Below are 25434 nucleotides of genomic sequence, written 5' to 3'. Positions count from 1 at the left end.
CCAGGTTTCATCTTATAAATGCACGCTTTGTGTTTTTAATTTAGTGTTGTGATTTCATCCGGGGTTCATTGTCTGCTAATGTTTCATGTCCACTGAAATCCACAGAAGCCACCATGGTGAGCTATGACGGCAGCATGTATCTCAAGGTGGTGCTGCCAAGGACGCTACACACAGAGGCCGAGGATGTCTCCCTGCGCTTCATGTCCCAGAGGGCCTTTGGGTTGTTGATGGCCACCACCTCTCAGCAGTCAGCGGATACCCTTCGTTTGGAGCTGGACGGAGGCAGAGTGAAACTCACTGTGAACCTGGGTAATGCTGCTGCAGCGAATGCGAGCAGATAATGCCACTTGACCTTTCAGGACACGTCACCCAGCCCGAGTTCTCATGATATTAGTTAGTCTCAGACTCCCCCATACCCATCTTCATATACAACAACTACAGTTGCTTAAAAAATAATAAGCACAAGCCTTGGTCCTTGTGCATGTAGCTGTAATTTTTTTTTTTTTGCAGACATACGGTGGTTTGTGTCAAATTTATCCCATTTAGATCTATGTAACTGGAAATTACTGAATTAAATAATGAGCTACAGTTTGGTTTGTTTATATCAAATGAAAAACCAGCAAAATTTTTTCCTCTTTATTGTCATATTCTGCCCCGACCTTGCACTAATTTTTGTATGTGTTATTTCCTGATGAGAACATGTAGTTTCATTTCAAATCCAACCTAATATTAAATACAGAAAATTGTGTACTTAAAAAGAATATGACCAATTTGAACTTTTATTTACACTAATTGCTTCATTCATCATATCAGTTGGACTTTACAGAAGTATCAGTTGGAGTTTAAAAGTTGCTCATTTATGGATTGGATTTAAAGAAATAGTTCGACCTTCAGGGAATACACTTATTCGCTTTCTGGCAAAGAGTTAGAAGAATTTGTCAGATCATTTCTTGGCCACACATAGTAACTTTCTGGAGTCTCCACTGGTTGCCTTCCAGTTTTCAAGGTTTACTATGGACTGGCGCTGGGCGACAAGAAAGCACAATAATTATTACAAAAACAATTCAAAAATTAATTTAGGATAAATGTATCTGTCCTGCACTGAGTCAATCCTCAGTTGTACCAGTGTGTGATAGACAATATGTGTAGTATAACATTTAAAGCGTCGTTGGCGTTGCCTTTCTGAGCCGTAAATGTTATATACCATGCCAGCTGCGGGGAGCATTTGAAAAATAAAAGATTGATGATTTCGAACCAATCAATCCAAACTGGATACACCTCTTGAACTTCAAATTAAAAGGATTTTAGAGAAGCTCAGTTTATGCTTATATTCAGTGTTACTCAACAAAACGCATTAAGGTTTAAACAACATGCTGAATGCATTCCCTTCCGCATTAATGGTACTGGATATATCAGAAATTATTCATGTTGATCAATACGAAAGAATTATGTTTTAAATATTAAAATATTATGATCTTATTTTTGGCCAAATTACCCCACCCTACTATGCACGTTGTCTTTATGTGGTAACCTGTGCATCTTAACCACTTGACCACCAGTATGACACCTGACAGCACAGTTTTTATTCTTCAGTTTGAATCTAAGTAGAATGGAAAAAGGTAAATTAAAAAAATAGATTTACTTTGTTTCTTTGTTTTGACGATTTTTTTGTTTTTGGAAAGCTGACAGCGTCTGGAGGCAGACACCGTATACGTGGATAGGACAGGGGGTATGACATCCATGGTTATATGGTATGCGCCTTAACCATTTGGCTATCAGTGTGCCCCAAAGTGCGTATTTTTATACACCAGCAGGAGAATGATCACCTGTTCCCACGGCAAAACATAAGTTACTGTACAGAACTCATCAACTGAGTGAAAGATATCAGGAATGATGTATCTGAAATCTGAAATCAATCTTCAAAACATTTTGAAGAAGAAAAATGTCATGAAAAAAGTTCCTTTTTAAGCAACTGTAGGTGTGTGTATATTCTGCCCCCTCTCTCTATCTCTCTTCTCTCTCTCGCTATCTCTCTATCTCTTCCTCCCTCTCTCTCTCTCTCTCTCTCTCTCTCTATCAGTTCATCCAGTGGTCAGGTCCCATCTGACCGTCTCGGCTCTTTCAGCCCTTCAATGGCTTGTCTGCAGTTCAAGGAGAAGGCAGTCAGAGACCAGAACCGTCATTATGCTGAGATATTACCGCTCAGGCTGCTCATACCGTAAATGTGACCATTGTAGTTCCCTCCCCTCACATTTACTGGCCTGTCCAGTTTAGAGTTGCTTCACTGAGCAGAGGGTGCCAGGGATGAATGGACACACACACAGACACACACACACACACACACACACACACACACGCTCACACACACACACACACACACACCTGCATCAGAAAGTCACTCTGGTCTCTGGCTGTCTGTATCCACTGCTCTGTGATGGTTGACAGCTTGAGAGCACTCCTCAGCCACATGACTTACACCAATATATTCATGTCCAGTTGGCTAAATTGGTTTCATTATTCAAAACATGGAAGTGATAAGTGTGTCGATTCATTTTGAGAACAAACATTTGAATATTGCAGATGGATTTCAAAGATGTTATCTGTTGCAGACATGAGAAAATGTTAGCAGTGCGTCACATTTGTGCTGTTGTCATTTCTTTCCTGGTGTAAGGTTCATTGTGGCTGCAGGTTGTGCAAATCGCCCTTTTCCTCTGTATTTAACATGGAAAATATATTATTGTCAGGCCTGCAGAACCAGCAGGAGACTGCATCATTTCATTTAACAGTAGTTGGAGTTTAAGAGTGAATATCAAGGTTTGGACTTATGAGTAGAGGTTCATCGGTGCAGGAGGTTTAAATTTCCAAATCAATCCAACTTATTAACTTAAACAGTCATGAAGTTTTCAGTAGATTCCAGTGAAAATAGTCAATCACATAATGTCTGCATCACCTATGGAGGCTATCCTAAACACAATATTGCAATATGACACACTTATAAATAGAATATGGCAAGAGACAATCTGTATCAACAAAAAAAGATCTGTCAGGAAACTGGTCACTTATTGCAAATTGTGCATAATTCTGGGAATTGCCAATCCTTAAGTGCTATTGTTCAGTGGTCACTCACACCTGCTCCTTGCAGTGAAATCATTGTGCTGCTTTGGTTGATAAGCTTTAAGATTTTTTTTTATTCTATTTCAAATGTTAAAATTTTCATTATTAGCGACGCTCAGATCTAGAAGAAGTTTCATTTTTCATTTTGCTTCAGACAAGTTTCCCCAGCACAGCGGTGCATGTTTGCTAAATCACCCTCTAAGCAAACACCAATAAAACAAAATCAGTCGTGGCAGCTGAAACAGTCAAATTGCCAGTGCCAAATGTTAGCAGCCGATACCAATGCTAAAAATAATACCGGTGCACCTCTACTTTTATGGTCAATAAAGCTCTTATTGATCCCAACTTTGATCTGGTCTATTGTCCTTCCAGCAGTGCCAGACACATGCTAAGGTTTTCCTTTCACTCAGTGTTCCTTTTTCTAATGTTATGTACACTACAGGGAGGAAAGTGGCGGTTTAGACTCTCAATGCTGTCCCCGGATGGTGGGCTCTGAAAAGCACTGAACTGTCTGCAGAATGTACCTTGAAGGATGTGAAATATTCTCCTCTTTTGTGCTGTTCTTTTTTTTTCTTTTAATCTCACCATCTCACTCTCTCTCTCACCAGATTGTATCAGGATAGACTGTAATCTCAGTAAGTGTCTCCTATGATTATTTACTGTAACATGATTTAGAGTACATGCACTGTGGTATAATCATATGCCTCTTCCTCTATTCCCTCATGAAACAGAGCATAATTCATTTACTCTGTCCCACAATTCTCCTTGTTTACTGATGCTGGTATCCTGCTCATATGCACCATTACAAAGATAAGAATAAGAATGAGACGCCACTGTGGCAAACAGTATGGTTGAACAGAATTGCATCCTTCTGCTCTGCGTTCATGAAATAACAGTTTAAATTAGACGTTGGCCCATTATAGTAATGTAATAATGTTCTAATCAAATGTAGCAAAATTTGTCATGCAGTAGTCTGCTGTTGTGCTGCCAATAAGTCTATCATTAATTTGCCTGTGACTAACATAGCTTGTTAATTGGGTAGAGTTCAAGTACAATCGGCAATTATCAGTAAGGAGAGAAGCAGTGCTCGGTCTCAGTTTAGAGAAAAGGCTGTTGATTTTGTTACTCACACTGCGGTGGCAGGGCTGTTATTCACGTTTAGCCTGATATCGGATCAATAGATGAGCATGAGACAAGGCTGTCAGCCATCAAAGAGACCTAAATGTTGAAACATTTGTGAGAGAGTACAATCTGTTGCAGCCAATTCTTCCTGTTTTCAGAGGGAATCTGGGATATAATATATTCTCTTTAAGCAAATTAAATCATCAGACGTCAGTTTTTCGTGAGAAATCTTTGCCCACAGAAAGTGTCTGACTCGAGCTACTCATCATACATCAACACTTGTTATCTTGCTTTTTGATACAGCACCATTTTCACATGAGCGAACATAATTCCATTGATTAAAAAGCAGATCGTCCTCTGTATTAACAGAACGGATTTTGTGGTATATCCTATACTCTTGTGAAATGGAGCGGTACTTTATGTTGCAGCGTGATGAAGTTGGAATTTATGATGTAGATTGTTGTTCTCACCTGATAATGAGAGACAGGCAATTTAAGTTTCTGTTCAGACTGGAGCGAAAAATAGATAAAGCTATTGCCATTGGAGAGGTGAACGTCTCTCTGATACAGATCATCCAATACAGAAGAGGCTTATGAATGCTTATAAACGTTATCACAATAATTGAGTGCTGGCTGAAAGCTTGTTTCCACCCTTCTTGTATAAATAATTCCTGGCTTCTGTAAAATAAAACTGTTCATTTTCCATTTTCAGTGATTTATAGAGATGCCTGAATATTAGTTATTACATCTATTTATGATCAACTGAGATGAACATCAGTTTATGTACTCTCAAACACATTTTGATATTACACGTGTGCAATGGAAAAATCAATATCCCACAGTCGGTCATTTTGTCTCATGTTAATCTATTGATCTGAGGTTCAGATTTAAAGGCCGTACAGCAAAAAGGGACACTTTAACTGTTACAGCAGATTTGCGACACATGGCTAAGCAACTGTTATACTGAATGGGGTGAGGGGGGTTGGCTCTGGCTCTGGCTCAGGTGGTAGAGTGGGTTGTCCACTGACAGCAGCGTTGGTGGTTCAATCCCCAGCTCGGTCTGTGCACATGCCGAGGTGTCCTTGGGCAAGACACTGAACCCCGAGCTGCTTCACTTGAAGCGTCAGTCAAATGAGTACAATCTAAATGCAGTGTAAACGAATGGATTTCAATGTTTCAATCTGATTAAGGTGAGTACTGTGTGTGTGTGTGTGTGTGTGTGTGTGTGTGTGTGTGTGTGTGTGTGTGTGTGTGTGTGTGTGTGCGCGTTCGTGTGTGTGTGGACGGTTGAGAGGTGAGATGTGCAAGTACTGTCTCTGTAAACCACTTCAGTAACCCACCACAGGAGAGCAATTTTCAGCCATTTTTAAATGGTCCATCGCGCTCGTTAGAAAGTAAAATATTCAGCTAAATAATTATGCAAATACCAACAACAAGAAATATATTGAACATTGCTTATTTAGAGAAAGGCCGTATGTCCTTTATCTCCTCAGATATCTGCACAACACATTGCCTTCTCTACCACAAGATGGCATTGTACCATCATGCACTGTGCACAGAAGATGTGTACAGTATGTGCACTTGTCTTTGTGTCAAAATTAATCATCCTCCTGATCAATTATACTATGTATATATGCTACACCAGTGACCTCTGAAGAGCTTAAGACTGCAGATGTGATGATGGATGGCTTGTTAATGGATTTTATGGTTGATGATAGAAAATGGAGCCATATTTTAAATTGCAGAATTATCTGCCTAAATGATTTAGGCAATCACCGTTTAGTGAGCGCTATCATTGGGGAGAATTGCGGTTTGCACCGCAGACTCATTGTGAATTTCAGGATTAGCCTACAACCTGATTACAGGATCAAGAATTCAGATTTCTCAGGTGAGGTGTTCCTGCGAGTGTAGCTGCTTTCTGAAGGACTCAAAGAGACAGCCCATCTGCAGCAGTTGCTTGGAAGCCGTCCACAACTGGATCCACCGTGGGAGGGTAATAGCTGTAAGAACAAATGTTGCTGCAGTGCTCTTGAGTAATTCTCTGGAATCGGGGGAATAATAGTACACTGCACACTTCTGAAATGAGGCATTTGTTCTGCAAAATTACAGAATTACCATAACATGCTTTGATTAACGCGCACATCCTGCATTCAAAGTCTCAGCTCACCCATAATGCTGACCTGTGTAACCGCACTATGCCTTTGAAGTTATCCTTGTTTGAAAATATTAATCAAATTCAATTTTAACTGAGGATCAAGCTGGAGAAAATAGACCCTTTACATGTGCGCCTCGCTCTTGAGCCTCTGGAAGCTGAGCTTGTGAAGCAAAGGTACTTAGAATGGAGCCCACATTTCAAAGGGTTTACAGTCAGATGTCTGTGTGAATACATATTATAGTCCACCATTTTACCAGCCTCTGCAGTGTTAGAGATAGAACACTATGCCAATATGAACACAGTGCAGTGGGTGCAGCCAGTTTTACCTCATGTGTTTCATTTATATTTACTCTCCAGAGACACGATGACCCCCACTTTTAAATTAAATACTAGTCCAACTATTAAATGTACAAATTAAATGTTTCAATTAAAAGAATAGCCCAACAATTTAGCCCTGCATTGTTATAACATTGTTGAACTCACAATGTAGGTGTTGTTTTTTTAAATGATTGAAATCAATGCCTCAAAAATCAATTAATTCCTCGCATTCTTCCCACATTACCCACAATGCAACTCAACAGCTGGCGGTACTATTACTAGTAGCAGCTAATGTAGCCTTGAGCCTCTGTCTACAGAGGTTCAGTGACTCACTTCTTTCTAATGCCTCACCCTCTGAATTTCTTTTTTCATTTTCAGACTTGTAGTCCCCCCCCCTCCCCACACACACACACACACACACACACACACACACACACACACAAGACTTTATACAACTTTTCATATGCCGTAGTTCTCCACAGGACCTGTAAACAGAGTTTGATGTGTTAAAAATGCTGCAATTCCCTTTTAATGAGTATCCTAAGTATCTAAGCGATATATGTTTAAATATAATATATACGACAAAACACAAGAACACCCTTCACTTTCCTCACAAGAGCTTTTTCTACGTTGGTAGCTTATTAGGAAGTTTGGCTTTTAGACGCTGACATTAGACAGCGGGGAAGCTCCCCTCTACGAACTACAGATAAGATGAACAGTCCCTACTATTGCAGCATCCCACGATCTCCTCTTTCATTAGAGCAAACCTTGCCTGCGCCTGTTTTTATGATGGAGATTTAAAAGGAAAACATTAGGTTTTTTGGTTTTTTTTTTTTTTATTCTGGACATGATACCAGCAAGAGGCTTGTTTCTCATTATCCAAGTAAATCCATCAAATATAAAGGGAGCAGGATTTGATGGGATTGATCTGTCTGGCGTTGCATAGTCGATATTCAGCAGGTGGATGGGGGTATCATGCGGTGCCCTGTAAAGACACTTGATATGCAGACCTGGACAAAGTCTCCAGTCGCAGTATTATTTCCCCGAGGATGAAACAGTGATGTGCTCGGAAACCCGTTGATGTTTTCCATTTATTGCCCTCTGTACGTCCCCTGTAATTCTCCTGCACCCTGAGCTCAATTAGACAGACAAACCCCTAAAGGCGCAGTCAGCTTAGGCATGGCCAATTAGTTTCCCAAGCGATGTCAGAACTCCTTTGAACTGCCGTGTCGGCCTGTTGCATAGGCACTGATTCGGGATGACGGTGCTGCAGTGGCAAGCTTCTGCACTGTGACCTATTTTGAAACCAGCGAAAAGGCAGAGGATAGTGCAGAAATGCTGAAACTTAAAGCTGCGCGTTTGAGCCGAGCCTTTAGATAATACCTAACATAATTCCTCAGCAGACATCAATCAAATGCCACTATAAAGAGCAGAATGCGTCATGGTATTTCAGTCCAGAATTCATTTTTACATATTTGGTCTCTGAGAACAGGAGCTACTACTGTCATTTATTTCTCTCATTTCTCCTTTAAGTGTGTATTTAGTGAATGCAAATTATTGGCTGCAGGTAAACGTCGAGCGCTGTATGTTTGTGTGAGTGAATCTGAAAGCAAATGAATGTATCCACCCTGAGGAGAGAGTGCTTCTCATGTTGAGAGCTCCGTGTGGAAAAAGTATACTGAACTGATTTGGTATGATTATCACTTGATGCTTTTTTTCTCTTAGGCAAGGGACCAGAGATACTCCTGGTAGGTGAGAAGCTGAATGACAATGAGTGGCATACAGTTAAGGTGGTGCGGCGTGGGAAGAACTTGCAACTCTCTGTGGACAATGTGACCGTGGAAGGTACATGAGGGCTGAAGGAGCTGTAGTGGCAAAGGGACAGATATTGAGAGGTATTTGCAATTCAAGCTGTGTGTTTTTCCTCCGCAGGCCTGATGACGGGCGCCCACACCCGCCTGGAGTTCAACAACATTGAGACGGGGATCATGACAGAGCGGCGTTTCATCTCTGTGATGCCTTCCAACTTCATCGGCCATTTGCAATCTCTCTCCTTCAATGGGATGCTGTATCTGGACCAGTGCAAGAACGGAGACATCTCGTACTGCGAGCTCAATGCTCGATTTGGCATGAGGCACATTGTGGCCAATCCTGTAACTTTTATAACTCAAGCCAGCTACTTGGCCTTCTCTACTTTACAGGCCTACGCCTCCATGCACCTTTTTTTCCAGTTCAAGACCACCAGTACCGACGGCCTGATTCTTTACAACTCTGGGGATGGTAGTGACTTCATCGTGGTGGAGCTGGTAAAAGGGTAAGTGCTGGGGTGTTAGTTCATACTGTGTATTTAGGCCTGGGCTGCGGGAAGAGAGAGGAAGCTATTTGGAAAGAGAACAAACTATTTATAGAATGAATGAATAGGTTTTATTTTTTTGACTAAAAATTACCTTATCATGATTCACATCTTTAGTCCATCAGCCTGAAGCGCTGAGGAGAGACACTAAATAGCTTTAAAAACATTTGCTCATCATAAATTATTTTGTTAAAGGGAGAGAAGCAGAGAGTTGAAGCACGAGTGCAAAAACAATAGCTGCTGTTACCAGTGAACAAGTGTCATTCTCACACTCAGACCTACTCAAGCACATTTGGCAACTTGACTCAGTCACAAATGTTTTATTCATGTAAAAACAAAAAATTTTACAGAGAGAATAGCATAAAAAATTTGTCAAAACAGAGCAAGCAAAGCAAGAATCGTAGCGTCCCACTGTCAAACCCTGCACAGACACTCCACCAGTAATTAGGCAGCAGCAGCAGCAGGCCTTGTTCGGCTCCGGAGCCTGCAGCTCAAGCTCTCACAGACAACACAGACGAAAAAAATGGCTTCCAACACTCCTGTCAGAGTTTTCTGGCTGCTCAGTATTATCTGTGAAGTGTAGCAGCTTTGTCATGGATGTTGCTTAACTTTGATTCAGAGACGATTTAGTTTTTGACAGTGCACGCTCAGTGTCTGCTGATCAAATTTAATATTGTGGTGCTATGCCTAAAGCCTTACCGTGGGTATTTACACTGATTCACTGTTTATTTATTTGAACAACAACAAAGCACTTGAAAATCTCTGACTTTGTACTGTCTCCGTGGTAATATCATGAAACAAGACTGGCAGACACCAGTGCACAGCTGCACCACCATGCATGTCATCAGAATCATTTGAAAGATACTGTAAACACATGACAACCCCACACATCTTCACACAATGGGTTTGAATTATTTAATCACCTAAACCTTGTGATTCCACTTTGTAAATATCTCATGTGGAAAGTCAATACTAAGTAAAAAAATAAATACTGAGCGTGTTCATCTGCGTCGTCCTGTCCCGCAGGTACATTCATTATGTTTTTGACTTGGGAAACGGGCCGTCACTAATGAAGGGAAACTCTGACAAACCCCTCAATGACAACCAGTGGCACAACGTGGTGATCTCCCGCGACAACAACAATATGCACATCCTTAAGATTGATTCCCGCACTGTCACCCAACACACCAATGGAGCCCGCAACCTGGATTTAAAAGGTATCTGATCTGCTCAATCAAAAGTATCTTACCAGAAGTGACAGTGACTACTTGCTGTGTTGTTGAGATTTGCTTTCCTATTTTTGTTTTTTCTCAGTAGCTGTAACAGATTACAATTACATTTGTTTTGTAATTTGATTATGTAATTCTGTTACGAGTGACTAGTTACTCCCCAACACTGATGAGGAGTACAGAATAGTGGAAACACCTCTTAATGTAACGCAGTCTGCTACAACACCACCATTAACAAAGACGTCAGTGCTAAAACACATCATTAAAATAACACTTCTATGACTATAAAGTAATAAAGTGGCCACTGAGGGTAAATGCTCATATTTGCGTAATATTGACTGTATTCATTTAGAACATGCACCAACATGAACTCTTGATGGGGAAATTATTTTTTCTAAACCAACTCCTGTTCCTTACAGGGGAGCTGTACATTGGTGGTCTAGGGAAGAGCATGTACAGCAGCCTGCCCAGATTAATAGCATCCCGGGAAGGATACAAGGGCTGTCTAGCATCTGTGGACTTGAATGGAAGACTCCCTGACCTGCTGGCAGATGCCCTCTACAAGGTGGGAGACGTGGAGCGCGGCTGTGGAGGTGAGGAAATATGAAACACCTGCGTATCATTCCTACAGTCAGATTTCCTACTGTCAGGTTAGAGATGAAGAGTCGCTGCTCACTAAAAACTAATTACACCATATTCGTTATGCTATTAAACAGCTTTTTTTTTAATACTCTAACACGATTGGCCACTGAACACAATTTGTGGTTTTATTAGTTCTGATTATACACATGAACATGTAATAATATGACTCTGCAGTCAAGAAATCCAGCTGCTTTTTTGAGTTCTAATCAAACAAGAAAAATCTCAATAGAGCACAGCGTTCTGCCAAAGCTTAATCATCTCCCCAGGTAGCCATTACTTTAACAAGAAACATTGCACTGATTATGACAGAATTGTTACATAAGTGTACCCAAAGTTTAGCCTGAGGGTGACACTTTGGTAAAGGTCATGGAGTCTCCCAAATCAAAAGGCGTCTTCCCCTTTTTAACATGAACGAGCAAAGTCATTTTTACGGCGGTGTGACTTATCGGTGAGGAGATGATCGGTGATTATTAGGAAATGATTGTGGCCCCAGAGTCGGGTCTCCAAAATGAATAGAATATTCTTATTGCTTTTGAGAGTGTTAATTTGTGTGTATTTATTTAACCTTTATTTTACTAGTCAATACTATTATGACAAGTTCTTATTTACAGTGACAGCATTGGCAGTGAATCAGCCAATCTGACTTATTGTGAGACTAAAATATATATACATACATATACATATAATATGTATAAAAGTGATAAAATCTCATTGCATATATATTTTCTCTGAAAACATTAACATCTTTAGTCACCATTGCGTTCACTATTCCATTTGGATAGTAGTGAAGATTAATGATTATAGTGAAGATTAATGATTATGAAATGGAGAGAAGGCACCTGGTACATCTGCTGTCAACACTCTGCAGGTCCCAGCACCACCTGCACAGAGGACTCCTGCCAACACCAAGGAGTGTGTCTGCAGCTGTGGGAGGGCTTCTCCTGTGACTGCACCATGACCACCTACGGGGGGCCGTTCTGCAGTGACCGTAAGTACAGATGTGTTACGCCTGAATGGGTGGAATGGTGGGGAAAGTGGACTTGTTTTAACTCGTTTTTAACCGTTTTTAATCAAATACTGGTCACCACAAGGTAAAGGATGATAACGATCAGATCCCGCTATTGAGTAAGCGATCACCAATTGAAAAATATCTATAAAATATCAATTCCCTTAAATAGAACATTCAGTGAGACTTGTTGTGTTGGTTTTAAGGATGTAACGATGCGTCATGACAGATGTCTTTCCAGATTACATTAAAATTGTGGCCTTTCAGAGCCACTAACAGTGGGCGTCAGGGTGGCCTGGTGGTAACTGGTTGGCCAGTCTGTCTGTTGAGGGAAACGCAAAACCCCAAATTTGACCTGCTCAAGAAAAGACAAAGAGAAAGAGCCTTGCTTTTATCTTCAGAGTGATACATTTTTTAGCTATTTTAACTCAGTGATTCCCAACCCTTCTGGCTTGTGGAGCCATAAAATTAATAATAATAATAATATTATTATTATTAATAATAATAATAATAATAATGAAATCTCAACTTGTGACCTTTCTTACAAAGAGTAGATTTGTTTCCTCTTGGATACTTCCTTTGAAGGATTTTAGAGCTCCAAAGAAGTGACAGTATCTGGTATTTCACAAAAAAAATCTGTAGTCATCTGTTGGCTTAACGTGTTTTGATTGTTTTTGCTTAAACAAGCTGCAAACTTTCAACATCAATCTGCTCTTACAACTACACAACCACACAAAAGTGACACAACTGAGACAACAGTCAGAGGACAGATGATATTTACTGTGATTGATTGCTCATTTTCATACTATATGCAAATGAATTGAAACCATTTGCTGCCTCAAAGGTAGAAGACTCTTTGGAAAATACAGAAAACAGTGATGCCAAATGATTTGTAGTCATTGGGTAAAGCTTTTAAAACACTGCTAAAATAGTCCTTGTCGAAAATAAGGCTTTTCTATTCCAGCAACCATAATTTTCACAGTTTGGGTGACACTGTTACTCTCTGTTTATTCCTTAAAATTATCTTACACTCAAAAAGAAGGAACGTGAAGAGAAACATGTCTCCATTTCTTGGCCTTACATCTTCAAACACTGAAATTTACTATTTAATAAATGCATTTGAATACATGGTGATGACTGTATTACTAACTGGAGGGAGGGATTGCACACTAATTGCACATGGCACATTGATAGCACCACATTTCAAAACCTCTTGTCTGACTGCTGCTTCCACTGTAAAGAGCCCTCTATGTCCAAAATAATAGACCCCAACTTTTACCAGAAGCTTTTCACACTTATAATGGCAAGAGATTAACATTCAGCTTATTGGTCTGGTGGTCATGGCAAGTTAAGCTTCATTTGCTGCAGAGTCATTTAGAATAACTGCATGAATTGTGCCTTTGTGGTAATCATTATTGAAATGTGCCGTTTTGCAGTATTGTTTTAAAAGAGGAAAGGACGTTACGCTCTTACACTCTGTTATGATAATAACAGGAAGAAAAAGTCATGTTTACAGGAAGAAGATATACTGTACAGTATAAGCGTTCTCATCATTGGTGATGACCTACAGAATCCAGGAAGTAAAGACACTAAATAAAATACTCTCTGGAGTAGATGTACAACACTCACTTACTAGCAGTTATCTACTTATCCTGATATCAGAAAGCCGCTTTCCTCCACCATTTGCTTGCTGTCATTGTTACAGACTTACACAATCAGCTTGCTGCTGTAGTTTATTGATTTAACTTGTCCTCTATACTGCACATCCTGCACTGTCAAGGTTGTCAAGCTGCTCTCTACGTGACCAGGAGGGCAACATAGTGGATAGACAGGAGAGCTGCCCGAGCTTACACTTCTGTCTTTTTATTCATATGTTACTAATAAAGTTACTAACGTTAGCTGCATTTCAGAAAGGAAAGAATGCAATTCAGTCTGTGAAAAACTTAGCATTGGGACTGTAGAATTACAAATCAACATGTTGGTCTTTATTATTGTTCCAGTGCAACACATTGGATCTTCATCATATAAAAGGGTCATTTGTGGAGGCAAGTATAAAAAAAAAAAAGAAAAGAAAAGAAAAAAAAGCATTTCCTTTTTTAGCTTTTTCCTATGACTGGATGACTTGTATTGAGTGTATTGACTTTTTCTTCACTTCAGTATCTCTTAAAATTGACTTTTCCTGTTCACCTGTTTTATCACTAACAGTGAGGTTTTTTTTTTTTTTTTTCTTGATGCTCCTCGTGGCTATTTCCACTGTTGTTGTCAGCTGTGAAAGCAAAAGAAAAAAGAAAAAACATGTTGATCTTTATTAAGCTTGATAAAGAATCCCGCTGAGGGAGATTATATGTTGGTATACAGTTGTTCAACCCCAATTATGCATTCAAAGGCCACATCATATAAACACTTTCCCAGCATCTTATGGAAACCATCTTGGAATTTCACTTTGAATTTTATATTTTCTCTAACTGCAGACAGTCTGATGCACATCACATCATCTGAGAGAGAATTTCAAATGGCTGCCTGAGGCTAAACCTTCCCAACACAAGTGCTTCAGATATAAATGTATTTACAGCAATATTTGTCTGGGCTTTTTGACGGATACTGAATAGGCTACAGACCTTGTCGGTTTCAGTGACGCATCAGTATTGGTTTAGTCAATATGCCTATATGTATTAAATACCAAATGTTTGGACAGGAGCTGCCATCAGCAAATATTTAAAATCTTTTATTTTTATACCCTCAAAAATTCTCTGTGTTCACTCTCTATTTCCTCCTGACATTTATTCCTATAATTGTAAAAGGCCGTGAAAGTCACACATTTCACGTCAAGGACCTTGGCCCCGATCCGAGAACACTTGACCCAGTCCAGTTCATTTGATTAATGTCAACACCGTTCACTGCACGGTTTGTTGATCCATGGACAGGGCCACTTGAAAAGTTGATCTGGATTACAGTTCATGTGCGCTCGGGCGCAGTTCGCATCAGGTGTGAAAACTACTGTGGCAAGCGTACTCTTCTTCAATTTTGCCTTTCGTGAGCCAACTTGGTGCATACCGCCACCTACTGTAACGGGAGTGTGTAGATATACAGGGGTACTCAGGTATGGAATAACGTTACTAAAATGAAAGCCGGGCGGCAGCAGAGTGGAGGGGGAGAGCATTCGTACTCTGCACGGTGCGAGGTGACTGTACCTAATATTAATACGCCTTAAGATTACAGGGCCGCACTAAACCAGTGCTTTAAAACAGCGTGATTGCCACCTGCGCAGTTACAGGGGGAACCAAAGGATATATTCATGCATTTACAAGGCTATTATTGAACAATTGACAACATAAATTACATTTTCAAGAAAAATACAAGTCATTGGAGCATTTTGAGTTTTCATCTAGTTGTGTTCAGGGAGGACTCTCAATCACGGTAAATGGCATGGCTGGCCAACATCAAAGGTCACACCAATACATCAGTCCAACTCAGAGGAAATAACAGGTCTCATGCTTCACATTGAGCCATCATCAAATGGAAAACATTTGACAATAATGTGAAAACATAAACAAATAAGTGGGCAGGACAAGGGGTTTGTAACCATCGATATTAGCTGGTAAAGCCGGTCTCATCCATGCCACAATCTGCTGCTTTGTTTATATCACCAGCACAAAAGCCTCACAAATAATCCACCCCTCCCACCTTTGTCTTCTTCCACATCTGTGTACCACTCCAGAAGGCGCATACCCCCAGTAACCAGCATTAAAAAGAAAGAGGAGTGGAGTGCTTAACTGATTTTGGACCGTCAGACTATCGTTCAAAACTATAACCTCATAATAAACAGTGTGGAAGAAGCTTCTTAAAAAACGAACATCCCTTACTTGGTTTGTGCATCAGTACATTTATAATTATATGCAGAAAGCAATTTACCAAGTATGCTATACAGACATCTGTGCTAATTACCTCTAGGTCATTTTTTCACCACTGAAGTCACTGAGATATATAATGATGTTCCATGTTCAATTTTCAGCGCGTCTTCCTGTAAACATATGGAGAGCGTAATTATTGGTTAACCTCTGCAGTTATAGATGATGGTTTTGGTATATTCATTACCAGCTTGTGTGTGTTTGTGTGTGTCTCTGTATGTGCCTGCAAATGTGCATATTAGTGTATCTGTATAACTATGTATATATTTTGAACGAGTGCCAATTTAAAGCAAAAACCGTTACTGTTCATTTACATTTTCACATTTCACTAGAATACTGTTGAGCCCATTAAAAAAAGAAAAAAAAAAAACAGCCATTGTGACAAATGCAAAAGGTAAGATGGGCGAGTGATTTTAGCCAAATGAAACTGTTCTTCCGTCTTCTCTAATCATGACATGTTCTGTGTCCTCCCACGCCCACCCCAACCATGTGAGCCCACATTCAATATGCACCCCGCACATTTGACAAACACATGATGTTCCACCTGACATGGCTTTATGTAACCACAGTGCCAGCAGTGTTCAGCTATCTGCACAGTGCAACCCACCTTGGCCATAAATTTGTAAGTCTACGTTTCCCTTTGAATTGTTTAATTCCCATGGAAGAAAGGCAGACTTGAGCCTGTAGCCCCCAGGCGCGCAGGCAAGGTACAGTAACATTGCACAGACAACAGCTGTCTTCCTTTCCTATTTCATATGCCAGTTAGCAAGCGCTGCATCTAGCCTTAATTTTATTTGTGTCAAAGCTATAATGGTTTTCCATTTCCTCAAAAGAGCTGGCTGAGGTTTGAATTATCCAGCAGAAGTTGTAATTATCAAAGGATTCTAACTGTAGGACATAGAGGCTTTATGTGAATCTGAATGCAGAGTATAGATGTCAGATGAAGCAAACTGTGAGTGAGATTTCTACACTCAATTATAAATATGAGAAAACTTTTAAAAGTAATTTAATTGTTTAATTGATGTTATTTTTGGGAACGTTTGTGTAGAGCTGTATGTACAACACGTGTATGTGTACAGTGTGGAAAACTGGGAATTTAATCTGTTGTACTATAAAGTATGACAAAAGTAGTATGAGAAGTGCTCAATCCAATCCCTATTGCCTTTGACCTTCATATCAGGTGGAGTCATTCATGATTATGACTGTGTCCCAAAGGCCACAAGGATAATCCAGGATAGAGGTTCAGACTTAATCTCGTGCCCCGGGACCGAGGCTCAAGAAAACATATTGCTGTTCATAACATGGTGACCTACCCGAAATAGACTTGTGAGACACTTCTGAGTCCGAACCATAAAAAGTAAATGGTCTGGACTGGAGAAGCTTGGATCAGGCAGATATGTCCTCAAGAGACTTGTGCTCTGAACCATTTGTAATGTATAATCAATATACAGACATTTAATACAAGGTATAATAAACTATAACGTATATAATGAAGCAGATATAAGTATTTGTATAATTATATTTGTAACGAATGTAACTTCTATATAAGGAGCAGCTGTAGAAACAAATAATGAATGACAATAAAGTAGCACACAGTTGTAATGATATAATAAAGTATGACCTCATATTGTGAAGGGAGAGGTTGGAATTGTCAACAAATCCTGTATATTGATAAACACTTAATGATGTCCTTATGTTTGCTTACAGCTACATTATAGCCTGTTACAAACCATTTATTACGTATTCATATACTGATTATAAATGATAAATGGCTGGACTTGAATTGAAATGTTACCAAAGTACAGTATGGCAATATAGCATCTTAAATTTAACACGACCTCTTTGCCTTGCCTCTTTGCCTGTGTGCATTTTATGAGATGTTACTCATTTTGAGACCGACAGATTCAACAGATCGAAGTTTGAACAAGCATTGCTCTTATGTACATGTTAGTTGTGTAAACAGACTGCTTCATACCCTTGTTGTCTTAAATCCCTTAGATGCAACTGACTTTGCAGACTTAATGTAAACAGATGAAAGGATATATATATATATATATATATATATATATATATATATGTGTGTGTATATACATGTGTGTGTGTGTATATATATATATATATATATATATATGTGTGTGTATATATATGTGTGTGTGTATATTTATATATATATATATATATATATATATATATGGTATATTTCACATCAATTTAACTATTTTTGATAAAGAGTTGTTACCATTAAAGGTGCAATACGTGAGTTTTCTCTGCCACCGATCGTGGCCTCTTGTGGGTGGTGGTGGTGATAGTGATGGCCGCTTGCCAAGAGGTTCAGGCATCGTTGCGTTTACAAGACAAGAGGTTAGAATACGCTCGGACTACTTCCCCATCCTCTCATGCTGAACTGAGGGCAGACTGGATGTTACAGTGACTCACTAACTAAAGTAGTATTACAGGACGAGATAGGTCGGGGCCGGGGGTAGCTGGTTAGCATGTTAACTTCAGGGGAAGAAAAGAGGTGATAGAAATAGAAGTAGAGGAGTTACCACTGGAGACAGCTCTTTTGTAAGTAAAGGAATTAACGTTTCTTCTAGACTGGTAATTAAACTGCTGTTAATGCAAACCTCAGCGATGTAGCGATAGAAAAAAAAAACTTACATAAAGCAAAAGAGACCTATTACAATAAACTGAGCATTATATTGCTCCTTGAACCTTATATATTTGACTACACTCCACGCATGCCGGCGTTTATCATGAAACAGGGTTTAACTTTCTATTGATTCTCTACAATTACCTTGAGGCAGTCAAGTCCAAGTCCTGACTGAGCTCTGTCTCCTGCTTGCTTAATATCACATAATGATATCCCGCCCACCATTAAACAACATCCTACTTCTACCTGCTGCATATAGTATTGAATCATCAACCACATAATGCAGTCTAGGTAGAGTTGTTATTATTATTAAAGGGTCTTAACTTCCCCGGGGCAAATGTCTACTTTGTTCCTTGTGCTGGGTTTTATCGTTGATGGCCCAGTTCACCCTTTTAACACCCGCTCTGAGGTAACTGCATTGTCTGTTTGTAACATGTCTGTGTCCTCCATAAGACCTCCTGAGGTCAACTGAAATATTTTGTGTCCACTGGTTGCAGATATGCATTAGTTGGTCCTGAATTCCTGTGCATGTTTCAAAGACATTCTTGGATCACAGGCCTTTCCTTATCTCCTAATTAAAAAAAATGAAAGATTGATATCGTGATGGCAGATCTTTTGTTTATCAGTTCACCTGGTTGCCTTTTCACTACAGGTGATTACAGATACTCTCACCACCTCACTACACTCGTATTTGAGTCTAATGCATTTGCCAAAAAAGAGACAAAACACACAGTCAACTAAGGAAAACATAAATAAAACAAATCTTCAATAGGGCAATAATATCATTACTGTGAATTCTTTGTAATTGTGTCGTGAAAATCTGATATGGTGGCAGCCTTAGTTCACATCATGCCCTTTCAGACCGGTTACAGTAGTGGATACCATCCAGGTTCGTTTCCTTTCATAAATCGTCATAAAATTGTCTCTGATTCATCTGCATGATTTCAGTGAACATGGCTGCACCTGTAACTGTAAATGAATGTGGCTCATTTTGGGCCCACATATTTATTTTATAGGTTAGCTCGAAATTCAAATCCTGAAATCTGGAGATAATGCTGATTCATCCATTCTCATACATGCCTCTGTTTTTCTTCTAGCAGATTTTTGGCAATTTATCTGGGTTAATGTGCTTGATGAGATTTCTGTACTAAAGAGGCATGAAAATCCATATTACAACTTGTGGTAGACCGTCCAGGTGCACTGTGTGCTGGGATGTGCCTGAGCTTTATGGATGGATTAGTCATGATGACAAACTGATTTTCTATTCAAGTAAACATGTATAATTAATTTATCCAAAGAACAAGTACAATTTTCCAGACATGAAGTTAGATCTTTGGATTTTTCCATCACCGTTAGCAGCCTGGCTTTGTCAGCTTTGTTCAAAATAGAGAGACACTGTATCCCCATAAATGATCATCTCTGCCAAATCTCTGTTCTGTGTGAGTAATATGAATACCCTGAGTCCAAGACTGCTGGCGCAGCTCCCCACAGCTCCATTATGGCGATAGGAAAGCTTGAGCATTGTGAAAGTGACTGGCAGAGCTTACAGGGTTATAAAGGTTAACCTATGACTTACAGGAAGGAATGCTTTAATTTTTCAATTTTTTTGCCAAAATAAAAATCTTGCAAATTCATCCTCCAGTGAAACACACCACAGGTCAATGTCTAACCACTCACAGCATTTTTACAGCTTTTTAGCCTTTTAGGCATGAGTGGAAATCTTTTGACATTTACATAAATGTGAGGGGAAGTCAAGCACCTGAGGGAATAATGCCACATTTGGCTTATTTGTGTTTTTCTGTCCTTGCAGTTTCTCACATTAAAAACATCTTTGTTGTCTTGTGTGTTAAGAGTTTTCTCTAAAGGGGAGTATTATGTCATAAAAGTTACTGTTCAGATACCAAGAACACTAACTTAATCACTAATCTGTAAATTCCTGTTACTGTCTATCATGGTGGTATGAGTTTTCAGAGCAGGGTAAACAGTCCAGATTCATTTTTCAGTCCATTCAGAAATGTTTGACAGGACACTGTGTTGACTGACTCATAGTGACATTAACACACTGACTCATACTGTTTATTAAGCTGTTAAGAAATTAATGTAGTTGTGTGTATCAAGAAATGATGATACTGATGATTCCACCACAGATTTGAGTCCACATGACCCAATTATTTTGATGAATAGCCATAGTAACATGCAAAAATAGAGGAAGGGATTACTGATATATCTTGCTTCCTATTTAACAGCACATAGATGTGCTAACTGTTCAAAGACAGACACAGAGACACAGAAAAGACAATAAATTAGATCTCATACTAATAAGAATTCCTGACATCCAAATGTCAGAGGATGGCATTAAAAGAAATGAAAGGTGACTAAATTATACAATCATTACTTGATTAAATGAAATACAGAGTGGAAACTCAAACCAAGAGACGTAATTTGGCAAAACTAGTTTTGCATTTAGACCATGTAACCTGATGTCTGTTCATTTGCCATACAGATAAGCAACCAGGGAAATTTGTCTGAAAAAAGGGCCATGGCTAAACCTTGTTGCAAATTTAATTTGTTTCCTTCCTCTGTGTGAGTTCATGTAATGAGTTTTAGTTGGTAAGAGCAAAATGAGTAGTTTGGTAATCACTGCCACTCGAACTTTCACAGTTTGGGAATAAACAAAAAATCATAAATAGCAATAAGATATTAAATTAAATCAATGCCACATCAAATTCTTTTTTTTCTAGAGTTTTATATTCCTTTAGAATATTCAGTTCGCATCACAGTATACATCGGGGAGAGATTGAAATGTATTTGACTTAGGGTACATTGCCTGTAAACTTCATTATCTCAAAGCCTGCTGTTCTATGATGGCACGGTTGAGTTGTAGTAGTAGTAGTAGTTGTTGTTGTAATAGCAGAAATAGTAATGGTAGTAGTAGAGGGTTTTTTTTTTTTTTTTTACATGTGAAAGTTCAAACTTTCTATGTATGTACTTCTAAGGTGCAGAGATTTCCACCAGCTTTACTCTGTGGCATTTGCACTTTTCCCTCTGCTGAAGCAATTGTGGTAACTATGGTCAGATTCCAAATGCTAACAGATTCAACAGGATGCCAAAGTCATCTAGTTTCAGTTCCTACTTTTAGCTCCGCTGACGTCTGACCTCAGGGTACAGGAAATACATGATTTCCCTGTTTAAAACGTGCGTGACACTACTACAAAGATTCAATCACAGCCTTTCATGCCATATGTTACTAAGAGAGCACTTACGAAGTTGCTCACAGTTTGAACACCACTGTGTAATCATCTTCCGCCTCCGCACTGATGTGTATTGTCTTGATAGTAATGTTCTCGGCTATTGTAAACAGAAGACTTTGACTGAATGGATTTAGCAGTCCCCCTGGTTAATGCAATATTCAGAAATATGAGGCACATGTTACTATAACATACTTAAATGTTACCTACCACAATACATTTACATCTAAAATGCACCATTGCTACTGTCATCACCAGGTTTTAATCAAGGTGCACCTTTGACCAGGCTCAAAAGGGGCAACAACGCACATAAGTGTAATGTTACATCACTTCCTGTAGTGTGCAGCAAGATGACTGTATCCAAGATACAAAGATCCAAGATTTTTTTTTACCTATCTGGGGTTAAAGCAATGTGCAGCAAATATTTGCAGGTTGCTGATCTGTTAAAAGCAGGTGATAGCTGAAAACAGGGGTGTTGATTCACAGGATATTATATTGGATGGATCTTTAAGCATGGCAGAAACACTGTTCCTCCATACAGTCACATTTCTACACATAAAATGCCCAGATTTATCCTTTTGTAGTCCATTTGTTGTTTCGGTTTGTGTTTGCTTAGTTGTAGCCAGTTAACCAGTTGCAAAGATCCACTTTTAATATTTCACAGCACATTAACTTAGAGCAAGGTGAAGTTAATAATGCAGTCACTCGAGATTTATGTGTTTTTCACATCATAGTCATGTCTTTTTTCCCTAATTAAGAGTCTTCTTATTATTGTTGAGTTTCACTTATTAGTAATATACTAGCCATTAGCTTAGATCATATAATGCATGTTTTTTTTTTGTTTTTTTTCAGAAATGTTTATCAGTCCACCGCTTTGGTCTGTACTGAAATATAGCAATATAAAAATTGCTATTTAAGTTGGTGCAGACATACATGTTGTTTGTCCAATACTTCTATGTAACAGTTTGATTTTCATTACAATGAACATTTCAGACTGGCAGAGCAGCTAGTTTAGCTGTAGACTATTTTCAGGATTAAGATTGGAAAAGTACCCAGTGCCCTAATGGTTTCATTAGCCTCAAGAATTTACATCATCAGCAATCAGTATTTCGTTCTTCACAAATAAACCTGCTCATTATTTAAAGGCACTAGACAGTGCTCCCCTGACCTATTGCAACCTTTGGGTAAAGTGTCACATATCAGGATAATTTAATGCTTGCTGATAGCTCATTAGAATGCAAACAGACACGGGTTGTGCTAAGCTATGTTTAACAGATTGGAAAATACAAGCCACACTGCCAGTTTCACTCAGATATGCGACAGGTTATTTGATGATTAGTCATGGTCTCTTATGACTCACATTGCAAACACTGACTGCTGGAGAGGGAGTTCAATCTCCTGCCAATGTCACACTGACTAACAGAGTTAGGAGAAAATATCCAAACACTCTGTCCACCACAGTTACATTGTCTAAGTCTGGACGTTATGGGATACAATTCAACATCACTCTGCAGCCATTTTGTGAGTTCCACAACATCAGGCTGACCGTTCTTATTTACCATGTAAGTTGTACTTTAATACCTTTTATGAGTTCTGACGGTTTTTATAAGCATCCTATTCTAGTATGTGTGTGATAATAACTGTGTGGGAATTTATACAGTAGAGTGAAATGATGTCTGTGTCAGATGTCTGCACGGCAAAATATATTATGATTGGAGAATTTATTAGAAGTATTGCTGAGCCTACAGTAAATATTAATCATATTGACCTCCAGAATTCACCTAATCCACAACAACAACCATTTCTCAGCTCTCTGTGTATCGTATGATGAGCTGTTTGGTTGAAGGTCTTTCTACAGTTAGAGTTTGCGATTTAACATCAGTGGCTGTGTATTTATCTAATAAATCCTGACACTACAAGCACGATTCAAGTCCATCCATTAAGAGTCATTATTTTTTATTATCATTATGGGTTTCCAGATTCTATTAATCAGGTAAATATAGGAAGATTTCTTTTTTTTACTGACTAGTTATTGGAATAACTACATTCAGGCAAAAAAGACCTACTTTTTCGTAGAGATGTGACAGTTACCTGGTAGCGCTTATGCAATTAAACACATCTCCCCAAATGGATTAACACATTTGTGCTATTGTGATTTAAATGGCTTGCAGGGAGAGGAGTACTATGATTATCATGAACAATAATTATAATCAAATTATAATATAAGAATGAATTTGATACTTACTTTCTTCTCTAGGCGGCTGTAGAGATGTTTATGAAACTTCTAAGTAATTGTAAGTATGTGTTAAATAAGAAGAAACAATGTTGACTTTGCAGCATACACCTCAAGTGCCGCAACTTGGGTTGGATTTGCATAAAAAAAGTGAAGAAGCTCTCAGTCTTTCAAATTAATTTTGTAATTTAAAAAAATGCAAGCAACAGCAAGTTCATAACAAGGCTTGGCGATTTAGGCTACCGGCTCAGAGATGCCCCAGAAAAGATGTGCTTCTGGTTGGAAAGCAATTTCCACTATTTCCTAGCTGAGATTATGTGAATTAATAATGTAGAACTTGATTACTGTTTCATGACACAGTTACAGAAAGTCTTGGTTAGTCTACATAGTTTGGTAAACCATTTTCATCATTGTGATATACTGTTTGTAGTATATATCCATCCACCTATCTATATGTCTCTCTATATCCTTGTCCATTCATCCAACGATGCATCCATGCATAAGGGCATGGCTGGGTGAAAATTTATATAGAACAAATACACAAGTACTTCATTTGAATTGTTGGAACAAAAATCCCAAGGAAGTTCAGGGTTTTCCCTCACCAAGGAATAAAAGAAAGAAAAAAAAGAATACACATAAATATATCGTCCCAGCTTTATCTCACTGTGTGCCAGAGGTAGACTGAGGGGAGAGTCTCTATAGCAGCGTCATAAGCAAACAATAAAACTGAAAGATTCTCTCAAAAGACCAACCAGGAAGGCTGTATATCAGCCTGAAATAGCCTTGGTGTGATGGCTGATTTAAACAGCTATAGGCAGTTTTAGACTCCATAATAACAAAGATAAGAGCTAGTCAGAAGACTGCATCTGCAGCTTGAATGGAGTATCGTATGCATACTGGATCCATTTGTATCAGAGAGGAGAGTTTCTTTTTATAATAAGAGGCAATTTGTTAAAGAGGATATTTTAAAATAATAATCATACAAAGGCTATTTATTGAAAGACTGCTTTTTCAAAATTGCTTCATCACTAAGCAAAGAAGTTACAGCAATCATAATATGCCTGCAGGTGAAGTAACCAAGAGCACATATAATTACAGCAATAAATGGTGTAAAAGTGGGGTCAGAGGCTTGCCAAGAGTCTCGGTGCTTCTGCACACAATGAGTACTGTGGGTGTATAGAGATACAAGATAAAGTAAAAATTGTTTCACAGTGGCAGTTAGGGCCCTCTGTTCATTCTCCAGGATGATAGTCCCCAAAGCCTCTCTCGGGCGCTGTCCAGTTTTGGCGCTAACATTATGCAAGGTTTGATTAGCAAGTGGACAGTCCCCATCCCGCTCTGACTGTCCCTCTGTGCAGCACTCTGCATGGGAACATGGTGGGTTTCACTTGACACCCAGGCCACGCAGCAGCTGAGCCTCAGATGAATACAAGTCTCTGCTGGCTCCCGGGTGGGGT

At 39.1% G+C, this 25434-nt stretch overlaps 1 protein-coding gene across 2 annotated transcripts in view; it reads left to right on the top strand.

Moving 5' to 3' along the window:
- Positions 1-25434, top strand: part of nrxn2a (neurexin 2a) — an 89460-nt gene that overhangs the window by 25221 nt on the left and 38805 nt on the right. Inside the window, exons 9-15 of one of the 2 annotated variants that reach the window (XM_023421430.2) lie at positions 106-309; positions 3723-3749; positions 8434-8553; positions 8641-9022; positions 10088-10278; positions 10710-10883; positions 11801-11920. In XM_023421430.2, the coding sequence (XP_023277198.1) occupies positions 106-309; positions 3723-3749; positions 8434-8553; positions 8641-9022; positions 10088-10278; positions 10710-10883; positions 11801-11920 (1218 nt within the window). The remainder of the gene's footprint in view (positions 1-105; positions 310-3722; positions 3750-8433; positions 8554-8640; positions 9023-10087; positions 10279-10709; positions 10884-11800; positions 11921-25434) is intronic. The other variant, XM_087178010.1, reaches the window with a different exon arrangement.

The sequence above is a fragment of the Seriola lalandi genome, unplaced genomic scaffold (genome assembly GCF_002814215.2).
Source record: "Seriola lalandi dorsalis isolate HSWRI2012SDOR001 ecotype SW California unplaced genomic scaffold, Sedor1 jcf7180002054672, whole genome shotgun sequence".
Taxonomy (NCBI): domain Eukaryota; kingdom Metazoa; phylum Chordata; class Actinopteri; order Carangiformes; family Carangidae; genus Seriola; species Seriola lalandi.
Note: the sequence above shows the minus strand (reverse complement) of the source record. Positions and strands in the feature narration are given on the sequence as shown.